Source organism: Myotis nattereri (assembly GCF_964212035.1).
Source record: "Myotis nattereri genome assembly, chromosome: 2".
In the NCBI taxonomy this organism is placed as follows: Eukaryota; Metazoa; Chordata; class Mammalia; order Chiroptera; family Vespertilionidae; genus Myotis; species Myotis nattereri.
Window position 1 is genome coordinate 37,582,372 of NC_138076.1, and position 11,995 is coordinate 37,594,366.

General features: G+C 40.2%; 1 protein-coding gene across 2 annotated transcripts; it reads left to right on the forward strand.

The window, feature by feature from the left end:
- The first annotated feature begins 381 nt into the window (after nucleotides 1–381).
- On the forward strand, nucleotides 382–11,561 carry TEX30 (testis expressed 30). 2 transcript variants are annotated; one of them, XR_013995485.1, is made up of 7 exons: nucleotides 438–524; nucleotides 4,119–4,192; nucleotides 4,674–4,904; nucleotides 6,081–6,129; nucleotides 6,598–6,803; nucleotides 7,497–7,753; nucleotides 11,115–11,561. XR_013995485.1 is itself a non-coding variant. In XM_081082489.1 (6 exons), the coding sequence occupies exons 2-6, from the start codon at nucleotides 4,178–4,180 to the stop codon at nucleotides 7,668–7,670; spliced, it is 675 nt and encodes a 224-aa protein (XP_080938615.1). In that variant the 5' UTR covers nucleotides 382–524; nucleotides 4,119–4,177; the 3' UTR covers nucleotides 7,671–7,963. The 2 variants fall into 2 exon arrangements, 1 of the variants encoding a protein (XP_080938615.1); XM_081082489.1 differs by lacking the exon at nucleotides 11,115–11,561 and having other exon boundaries at nucleotides 382–524; nucleotides 7,497–7,963.
- Nucleotides 11,562–11,995: the final 434 nt, after the last annotated feature.

Here is an 11,995-nt window from a genome sequence, read left to right on the forward strand (position 1 = left end):
GAGCGTGGGAACAAGCCGTCATCCGGCTGTTTCAATAACCCAGGCTAAAACGATGGCTGGGGCTCCGACCGGTCTGGCATGAAGTGTGAGAAGGGGTTGGATTCTGTCTATATTGGCAAATAGAGCCAACTGGACCCAGGAATGGTGGGGAGTGAGAGGTGCCACCGCGCTGTTTTGACCTGCGTAACTCCTAATGGCGTAGCGGGGCGGGGGAAGGGTGCAGGGTGAGACAAGGTGGCGGTGGGACAAGGTGGCGGTGGGCAGTGGCCCGAGGCTGCCCATCAGCCACCTACGCGTTCGCGTGCACACGTGGCTCGGTCCCGGCGGGCGGCGGCGGCGGGAAAAACTCCCGTTCCCAGCGTGCCCCGCGCGCCCTCCCGCGCGCCCGGGGGCGGGGCCTGCGCGCGCATGCGCCGCGACGGAACGCGCTGGCGGTTGCAGCGAGCCGGTCCCTGCGGGCGTGAGAGTTGCTCTCGGAGGCGGGTAAGGGCGGTTAGGTGCTCCCGGCCACGCTCCCGGCCCCGGTAAGTGCGGCGGCGGCGGGCGCTCCTGGGCCGGGGACGGTCTCTCCCCGGAGAGCTAGAGTGCCTGGCGCCTCGCCTGAAGCGCTTCGGCTCGCGGCTGTCGCCTCTCGGGGGCTATTTGTCGGCTCCGTGAGGCGGTCGGTTTAAGTTCGGCGCCCGCGGGCTCCGGCCGCCCGGGCTGCATCCGCCTGGCGGGTGAGGAGGCCGGAGTGTGGGGGACGGTGCGGGCGGGCAGAGCCAGGCGGAGGCAGCGCGGTCCCCGGCCAAGAACTTGAAGCTGCTGCCCCCGGGGCTTTGGGGGTCGCCCGGGTCCTCGTCGCGGCCGCCGCACAGCCCGGCGCCCGCGCGGCGGTTGGGAGGAGAAGCCGTTGCTCAGGCGCCTTTGACCCCTGAGCTCCCGAGACCCCGCGTCCAGTGCCGCCTCCGGCGTCGCGGGCTTCGCTCGGACCCGGCCGCCGGCTCTCGGCCCCCGCCCCGCCCCGCCCCCCACTCCGCCCCGGAGACTTGAACTCCCGACGTTGCCGTTGACCCATGACTTCCAGCGAGCGCACTGCTGTCGACTTAATAGCACACGTTTTTTCTCTCTTTTTTTTTTAACGTGTTTTATTTTTACTGATTTCAGAGAGGAAGGGAGAGGGAGAGGGAGAGGGAGAGGGAGAGAAACATGGATGAGAGAGACATCGGCTGCGGGCTGCCTCCTGCCCGCCCCCCGCAGGGAGTCGGCCTGCAGCCCGGCTCCGCGTTCAACCACTGAGCGGCACCTGCCGGCCGAGGCCCGCGGGGCCCGTTTTCCCAGCGGGACGTGACCGTGGTCGTGGCGTGTTCGATGCTTTAGCCTGAGATGTGACCCCTTCCCGCGTCCTGCGCGGTAGTCAGAAAAGTCTCTCGTGAACGCGGACGCCGTGGGGACGCTGCAGGCAGCGCGTGCGGAGATGGTCCGCCCTCGGCGCGGTCGGCGGTGTTTGCTCCGCTCGCGGCCCAAGAGGCCGAAACTGAGCGAGGGTTTCCACCCGCCCGTGGGGACCCAGGGCCGGACACCATCACCCAGCCTGCCTAGACCGGGGTGTGGTGGGGCCGTCTGGGACCGTGCAGTGTTTCCCGAGGGCTCCGGGACGCGTGCTCCAGAACCCGTGCTCCAGAACCCGTGCTCCAGTTCTGGACAACAGGCCGACCGTCCCTCTGCTGGAAGGGAGTAGAGTTTTCCTGAAAGCGGAAGCCCAAGTTGTCGAGGAATGGCGGAGCGTTCTGGGTTAGCATAGTGGGTTGAGTACACGTATCTGACTCTCCTCCCTCCTGAAATCTCACCAGAGTTACAGTAAAGGGATTTTTTTAAAAAAAGACAAATCCAGCCTAAACAGTTTGGCTCAGTGGATGGAGCGTCAGCCTGCGGCCTGAGGGGCCCTGGGTTCGATTCTGGTCAAGGGCATGTACCTTGGTTTCGGGCACATCCCCGGTGGGGCATGTGCGGGAGGCGGCTGATGGATGTTTCTGACTCTCTGTTCCTCTCTGTAAAAAATCAATAAAATATATATATTTTTTTAAAAAAGACAAATCCACAAGGATGGTGAGAAGGGGAAAGGAAACAAAGCAATCAAATACTGGCACTAGAAAGGAAATGTCTTAGCACATCTTAGCTTAGTTCTGAACCAGCAGCGGGAATACTGTGGAGCAATCTTCTGTAACAATGAAAGCATAACATGCTAATTGGACCGGACAGCTGGAGGGCCGAGCCCCTTGCACGAATTTTGTGCATTGGGCCTCTAGTTGTATATAAAGCACAACCATCTTAAGATTGCACAGAAACTGGCCGTGAAAGTAATGGTGCTGAGGATGGATGTAGAGGGCTTAGGTAAAGACTTGGGTAACATCTATTTGAAAACGAGTTAGATCTGGATTTCTTTTCCCATTCACACCTTTCTCCCATTATCTTGAGAATAAAACAGGACTTCTGGCACAGTTAATGATGGGGTTACATTTATGAAAACGGACACTGCTTCACCCTTCTCCCACTCAAATCCCAGAACTTTTGCAGTCAGACTAATGCCCTTCAGGCTCAAATAAGAACATTTTTCTACACACACCTACACACATAAGGGAAAATAGTAAGTTGGACACAGTGGTTGCTTATGGGAAGAGAAAAGAACATGGTGACTGGTGGGAAAGAATGTGAGGAAACAACTGTATACATAATTGTTCTTTTAAAAGTTTGTACATGTGCATGTATTACCCATTTGAAAATAAAATGCGTTCTTTACAAAATTAGTCACAAATGAATATACGCTGTGACACAGCAGTTCCTCTGTCATAATTTATATTATAGACATATTTACACACGTGAAAATAAAAGTACAATGCTACTCATTGCAATACTGTTTTAGCAAGAGATTAGAAACAGTCTCAAAATTCATTAACAGATGGTGAAATAAATTATGTTTAACCCTTCCTTGGAATATTCTGCAGCCATAACATACAACGAAAGATGCTTATATAAAGAAAAGAATAACCAAGTTATAAAGTGTGTGTGGTGGGGGTCAGAGAAAAATATCACCAGTTTATAAAAAGAAAAAGGAGGGGTATGTGTACATATAAAGTATCTAGAAAAATATGTAAGAAATGGATAATACTGTGGTGCCTTTGGAGAGGAGGTCTTGGTGGCAAGACAACAGTAGAATGAGGGGACCCACTGTATATTTTTGGCATCTTTTGAATATATCCAGTGAATTAAAAATGTTAATGGAAAGAAAAGGTGAATAACGGAGTTCCTGACGTTGATACTGTCCGGAGCGGTAAAAGGTTTTACAGTAGTAGGAGTGCTGGGCGACACCCCAAACTCGCAGTGGCTTCCAGCATGTCATGGTGACTCAGTGGCTTAGGTCTGGATTAGGCCGCACTCCAGGCTTTAGCTTTGGGTTCGTATCTGCTCCATGTGTCTTCATTCAGGGGCCCAGGCTTAAAAACAAAAATACCTGGAGCATGCTTTTCTCATGGCTGAGGGTGAGAGTTAAGAGAGTTTCTGGAAATTTGCCCTTCTCCTGCTCATAATGGCACATTGAACCCTTTACATATATATATTCTGTTAAAGCAAGCTCCATAGCCAATCCCAAAGTCAGTAGGGTTGATATACACCCTTCCTATGGGGAAGTTCTGCAAAGTCACATAACAGATGGTGTGGGTATATACTTTTGCATGGTGAGAGGGAGAGGTGAGAACAATGGTGAAGGAAATGGGTTAATAGAAATATGCTGTGAAATTAAGTTAAAGATAGTTGAAAATAAATATGCTTAGAATATATCTATATATATCAATATACAGCATCCTCTTTTGATAAGAATTTTCTCAGGGCTTCCATGTTAAGGTAACACATTGGCTTTGTATTATATGACATCTGTCAGCCCCACACCTGGCCCTATAACCTATTCTGAGTGCCCATAGGAACTTAATTATTGAAAATAATTAATGCATATATAAAGATACCAGTTTTTAGAGAAGTAGTTTTAAATGTGTTTATTTCAGCTACTGAATGTGTTCATTTAGAGTTCTTGTATCATATCCATGTTTGCCAACCCACCTTTCACAATAGGATCTTCTTTTCAGGGAGATGTCCGTTGCTCCTCAGATGTAATGCACTTTAAATTTGTTATTCAACAGTGAAAATGAGTCATACAGAGGTAATACATATTTTCATATGTTCTGCATCTTCAAGATTCTTTGATGTTGTTTGGTAGTCATACGGTTCCCGAGTAATTTTCTTATTTTCAGCTTGTATTGTGAGCAACAGTATAGCACTAATGGTTAAGAATAAGGACTTTAGAGCAGACTGCCTAAGTTTGAATCCAACTAGTGTCTGTATATAATCTTGGGCATGTTACTTAAGCTACTGTGCCTCAGTTTCCTCATCTGTAAAATTGAGATAATAATAGTATTTGCCTCATAGTATTATTAGGAAGGTTAAATGTGTTAATAACTATGAAAAACTTAAAAATAGTACCTGACACACAATAAGTATTTAACTATTAGCTATTATTAATAGCATTGCTTTTAAATCAGAGACTGTTACATGAATCATGGATCTTGAAGAACATTTAGTTATTCAGTTGTCTGAATAGGCAAGGAAGTAATTTCTGATCTCTTTATTCTTTTGAATTCCAGGTTAAATTGAAAATACCTTTTGGGAATAAATTACTAGATGCTGTTTGTTTGGTACCTAACAAGAGCTTAACATATGGAATAATTCTTACACACGGAGCTTCAGGAGATATGAATCTTCCTCATTTGATGTCACTGGCGTCCCATCTTGCATCTCATGGTTTTTTTTGCCTGAGGTTTACCTGTAAAGGCCTTAATATTGTACATAGAATTAAGGCATATAAATCAGTTTTGGTAAGAAATTTTCTTTATATTTACTTATAACAAAATTCTGTTAAAATTCTTAATAAATTTAAGACAAATTTTGTTAGCAGTCATTTGATTTAATTTAAATATCTTTAAATGAGTTTTCTTAGAAACTCAGCAGTGTCTGAAGTTTCCATGGAGATTAGTGCTCACATCACTCCGTGATACTGCCAGTGAAGCTACTTATGATGTAATTTTCTTACTGGAATTATATAACTTTAGAATACAGTTATATTTTGCCCACTATAATATGAATGTACACATTTAGCATGGTTTTCTACATATGTTATTTGGAAACTATAAAATCCCTGTATCGCCGAAACCGGTTTGGCTCAGTGGATAGAGCGTCGGCCTGCGGACTGAAAGGTCCCAGGTTCAATTCCGGTCAAGGGCATGTACCTGGGTTGCGGGCATATCCCCAGTAGGAGATGTGCAGGAGGCAGCTGATCGATGTTTCTCTCTCATCGATGTTTCTAACTCTCTATCTCTCTCCCTTCCTCTCTGTAAAAAATCAATAAAAAATGTATTAATAAATAAATAAATAAATAAAATAAAATCCCTGTATAACATAAATCTGAAATTTTATTTTTTATTGGTTTTGACAGATATGTGTCCCACTTATTTATGTATTCATTGGTTGATTCTCAAATGTCTCCTACTAGGGATCAAACCCGCAGTCTTGGTGTATGGGGACGATGCTCTAACCAACTGTGCTACTTTGCCAGGGCTGAAATTTCTTTTAATCCAAATTACTCTAAGCTTGCTACGTTTTTCAGAGCTTTAAATTAAGATGTTAGTATTATTATCAAATTTTGTATTAGTTGGAAGCTTTTACTGGCATATCTGTGTATATCTTTCCATCTATATATATATCTTGTTCTGTAAAGGTATTTTAATGTTGGACTTCTTTAGACTGGTGAAATGGTTTTTTTTGCTTTATATATTTGCCTGTATTACTCAACATAATTTGACAGTGAAGGCATCACCAGAACAGCAAAGAATTAGTTACCTCTTTCAAGAAGAATCTCTTAAGAATTTGTGGTTGTCTTTGCAAAGATTTTCATACATTTCAGTAATGATGAGAAATATATGTTGATTTTCCCAATGGAATGTTTTATAGAAGTATTGATAATTTTTTGTTGAAAAAAAAATTTTTTTTTTTAGAGTTACCTCAAGACCTCAGAATACAAACTTGCAGGTGTTTTCCTTGGAGGTAAGTTACAATACTTGTTTTTAAATATAGGACTAGGTCATTGAGAATTAAAATAGATTACAGGAAGCTAATTTAAGGAATTTTTTGTTTTGTTCTGGAAAGTCACTTGTATGACATCAAAGTACTTTATATATTTATAGCAAATTTAAACCTCATATATATGTATTATAGCCCAAAGATTTCTCCTTTTATTTATACATCTGGTTCACCTCTCGTATGATTCCTTCATGAGGATTTTCACAATCCTTCAGAAAAATAATTCCTTTCTTTTAAATTGATTTAGGATTAATTTTTACCTCTTCACAGTTTATAAGTTTCCATTATGACTTGCTATTTGCCACCTTTTAGAGTTAATTTGTTGATTTACAAATACAATGGATAAACTAAATGAAATTTAATTTGCCACATTATCCCCACTACTTTGTGAATGTTTATACTTCAAACAACTTAATTTTAATTGTTTTTTAGGTCGCTCAATGGGCTCAAGAGCAGCTGCTTCTGTAATGTGTCATATTGAGCCAGCTGATGCTAATGATTTTGTTCGAGGTCTCGTTTGTATTTCTTATCCACTGCACCATCCTAAACAGCAGCATAAACTTAGAGATGAAGATCTCTTTCGTATAAAAGATCCTGTACTATTTGTGTCAGGCTCAGCAGATGAAATGTGTGAAAAGGTGAATTACAACTTGATATTTTTGTGCATGAGAGAGCAAGAAAGACAGATATGTTGGGAACAATATATTACCTGCAGCAGCCAGTCTTTTTACTGGTAAAGAGATGCTGATTTGACTAATTCAAGTTTTGTGCATTAGTTGCCCTGTTGCTTTGGAGAACCTAAAATAAGCATAATGACAAAATTTATCTCCCTATGAGAATTGGTAAATGTATTAACTTTTTACTTGGGAAATGACTAATCTGAATCTTATGAGTTGGGGATTACTAGACTACATTTGGTTTATCATTTCAACTTTCAAGCAGATTCTCCAATTTTTTATAAAATTGATTCTTGAGAAAAAAATAGTAACTTGTACATATTAGTAAATATCAGTGTATTTCCTAGCCTAGAGCATATAATTTCTTTGGGGAAAATATTTTTAGGAGATTTTTTTGGCTCTATAATTTAATTTTTATCATCAACATTAAATGCTTGATCTGTTCTGTAGAATTGCTGTTTCTGAGAGATGGGGGACTTCTGGCCACTTCAGTAGACATTTCCTTGCACATTCCTTTGCCTTAAACGTTGTTCGTAGAGTAGGTATTTAATGAATATTTAGTGAATGGATGCTAGTATAGGTGGGGCAGAAGAGAGAATTTTTATTAGACACAAGTAGATCATTAGTCTAGTATCCTCTTCTTTTTTCCTTTAGAACTTGTTGGAGAAAGTCGCACAGAAAATGCAAGCTCCTAATAAAATCCACTGGATTGAGAAGGCAAATCATTCCATGGCAGTGAAAGGACGGTCAACGAATGATGTTTTCAAAGAAATAAATACACAAATTTTGTTTTGGATTCAGGAAATCACTGAAAGGGACAAGAAATAATTGTCTTTAGTTAAAAGCCATGTTATTTTGAATACAAATACAGTTAATTTGATAAAGAACAGCATAACTCTCAGCATTATGAGGTATATTTTCAACTAACTTAATGTTCTTTAATGTTCCCCCATTTATAAAACATGTTTTAATTGTGAAATTGATGTATTTTACAAAATGTGTTTTGAAAGCATAGTTCTATAAAGATGATGCACAAATGTTGAAGACAGTCTAAATATAATTTATTTTTATTAATATAGTTAAGTTTGAAAAAATTAAACATTTGAATTTTGTTACAGTGGAACTTTTGTCATTTCTTTGCAGTTGAGAAAGTAATTTTGCAGAGGAGTGTCATCTTTAAAACAGGAAAGCAACACTCATTTTACTATAGTAATTCAGTCACTAATTCAGGCCCTCAACAATCTCATCTGTATAATTGCAGAAACCTAATTGATTTTCCTATTTCATTGTCTCCTTGCTTCAGTAAGCCACTTGATATCTCCAACTCAGAAACTTGGGAGATGTTCAAAGGTGATTATTAAGGTTAAAGTCCTTAATTTAAGGCCCTGCAAAATAGGGCTTATCAACATTTTAGCCTTATTTTCCCCATTCTCTAAACCCCTACACCTCGTTTAGAAATAAATGAGGCGTGCGGCCTGTCAGCAGTGAGTTTGACATGCTTGCTGTACACAGTACTCGGTAACATGGACTACACAATTATCTCTCCTTGGAACCCACATAATAGCTTGCTCTTTGATGTTAATCACACTTTGTCTTCTCAGTAGGTTATTAACATATCTAATCCATACCACTTAAATTACATACTCCTTTAAGTCAGGGAATAGTTTTTACTCACCTTTGTATCTATAAAGCAGGTTTTAGTTACTTATTGAATGACTTATGCTTTCATTATTCAGTAAATATTTGTAGTGACCTATATGATATTCACAGAATTTCTAACCGTTATGAGCAATCCTGATTTTATATTGTTATTCACAAGCCTATAATTGGGACTTTTTTCCTGGTACATAAAGAATAAAAACCTAGTTCACAATGTTTAAATAGCTCAAAGAATGTGACATTAATCAATATAGATTTTTTAAAACTTCAATTTTTTTCCTGAGTGTTTTCCTGTAGTGTCTATTACTGTTAGTTAGTAATGTGATTTCTCTGGTGTTCATTATTTTTTATTGTCTATGATTTTTTAAAATAAATTTAGCTTAACATTTATTTTTTAATAACCTAAATTTTTTTATTGATTTTAGAGAGAGGATGAGAGAAACATCGATCAGTTGCCTCCTGCTCATACTCTAACCAGGGATTGAACCCACAATCTTTGTATGTGCCCTGACTTGGAATTGAATTCACCATCTTTTGGTGTACAGGATAATACTCCAGCTGAACCACACCAGCCAGGATTAGCATTTACTTTTATTTCTTCTCACTTGAGACTGACATGAGAGGTCTCCAGTGCAAAGGACAGAAGTGTTTTGTTTGTGCTGAAAACTAGGTAATTGTACTTTTATTAGTAGGCAAGGAAATTAAGTAACAAATATGAATGACAGAGCCCTGGAGGGGAAACCTTTTACCTCTGCAAACTTAAGCATCAGCATGAGAGTTACACAGAAGTTCTTTTTCAGTTTTTATAAGAGCTATTCATTGGTATACTAATAAAGGTTCAGTGCCGTAAGCTCTGAAAAATCTAAGGAACTAGAGAGTAAAGTGTTAAAACATTGAATCCCCTTTAATTAAATGAATTAGAGAATGCCTGCCTTAGGCAAGAGATTGTTTGCCAGTTGCATTATTATTTCATAGGAAAAAAATTTTAAAAATCATTCTATGTAGGTGGACAGTCAGAGAGGAAGGTGTACTTTACCCTGAAATCCAGAGGAATTGCTGAAGTTTTATCTAGAAGTAATGAATGCCACCATGTATTCTACAAAGACATTCTTTGCAAAGATAAACCCCAAGATAACAGTTAAACCTAAATTAAGCATGTAACTCCTGGAGGCTATGGTCCGGTAGACTGAAAGACTGTAAACTCTGACATTTAAAATGTGCCTTTGATCTTACTGTCCTTCATACTCTGGGACAGTAAGAGCCCCAAATATCTTCCTTGCACTCAAACTTATGTGACCAAAAGGCCTGAACACTATAAAGAGTAATATTTCTTTCCTCAACTCATCTTGAATAAGTGAAAACTAAGAATTATATCTTCAAAGGGAAGGTACTCTAAATCCAAGGTAGTGTTAACATTTTCATTAATAGTCCATACTGTCACTACTTTGTGACTGAACTTTGAGGGAAAAAAGTGAGCAGGACTTAAATCTGGCTCTGCCCCACCCTATTTCTGACAACAGGACGCATCACAAGTAGTAGCTACTTCTTGGAATCACCGGCCAGGGTGAAAAGGAAATTTGCCAGGAGACCATGGTAAAATCTAACTTTGGTTTTCAGCATAATGGTAGATTGTTGAAGAGGAACAACAGACCCATCCAGTAAAAAGAAATATAAAAGTAGGTGCTTTAAAGTTAAAAAATAATCCTCAGACCCATTAGAGACAAGCTGTCATGTCCTACATAACAATGAGGTGTACTAATAATAAAAAATTATTTGGCATTTATCTTAAATTTAAACTAGGTCATCTAGCTTTGTTTTTTTCTAAATCTGGCAACCTTACATTTTTATTTTCTTGTTTAGAAAAAAAGCATAAAATGTACTATTCCTGGTGGTAATAGGAAATTGTGTGTCCAGTCAATTTTGTTCTACATTTGAATTATGGGGCAGTGATAACTCACCTATACTACCCTTAGAATTGTGTTTCTTTTTGTGAAACTAATAGAGGATTATTTTAAAATTTTTAGCCCTAGTTGGTTTTGCTCAGTGGATAGAGCGTTGGCCTGCCAACCAAAAGGTCCCAGGTTCGATTGCAGGCAAGCCCATGTACCGTGGTTGCAGGCTCCTCCCTAGGCCTGCCCTGGTCAGGGCATGTGCCGGAGGCAATCGCTGTTTCTGTCTTTCCCTCTCTCTTCCACTCTCTCTAAAAAATCAATGGAAAAATATCCTCGAGAGAGGATTAACAACAACAAAAATTTTTTAAGTAAAAATTCTATAGCACCACACATCTCATTATTGCTAAAGTAAATTGCTATGAACTCAGTTAAACACCCACTCTGACACATACCTAACTTTATTTAATCATTGCTGCCCTTGATAAGATACTGAGAAGCCCTAGAAATTTTTTTTCTGGCAGAGTGCTGCATGTGGTTATGAGATGAGGAGGACTTCAGAATGATAATTTATTTCACATATTTAAAAATGTCAGCAATTTTTTTAATTTTAAACGCTGTGATGAGTGGATTGGAAGATAATACATTTTGAACTTACAGGACCTAGAGTCCTGGACTTCTCAAAATCACTGGATGCCAATTTTCTTTATTTTAATTTTCCTAGGAGTTATTTTTGAGATCGTGCTCATAAAGATTTGACTTGGTTTCAGAAAAAGTTTGCACTTCCAGAAAAGGGTAGTTCAGATGCCCAGAAGGTAAGAAAAAAAAAAAATGGTTGATTTCCTTCTCTCCTATTTTTCAGTGTCACATACAGGTAACATTAAATTATGGAACTTTGATATTGGGATTATTCTAACATTTTATTATCTTTATGTTTTTACTGATTTGTAGAGAGAGGAAGGGAGAAAGGAGAGAGAAACATCAATGTGAGAGGGAAACATTGATCAGTTGCCTCCTGCAAGCCTCCCACTGGGTATTAAGCCCACAACTTGGGTATGTGCCCTGACTTGGAATTGAACCAGCGACCTTTCAGTGCACAGGATGACGTTCAACTAACTGAGCCACACCAGCCAGGGCAAAATTATAAAACTCAACACCAAAAACAACACTTAAATTAAAAAAATGGGCAAAGAACCTGAATAGACACTTCTCCAAAGAGGACATACAAATGGCCAATAGACAAATGAAGAGAGACTAAATTTCACTGATCATCTGAGAAATGCAAATTAAAACCACAATGAAGTAGCACCTCACACCTGTCAGAATGGCTATCAATAAATAACAATTATTGGGGAGGATGTGGAGAAAAAGGAACCCTCGTGCAGATTGGTGCAGCCACTGTGGAAATCAATATGGAGACACTTCAAAAAATTCAAATTAGAACTGCCTTTTGATCCAGCAATTCCAATTCTGGAAATTTATCCAAAAAAACTGAAACACTAATTCAAAAGAATATAGTCACACTTATGTTCATTGCAGTATTATTTACAACAGCCAAGATTTAGAAACAGCCAAGTGCCTATCAGTAGAGTGGACAAAAAAGCT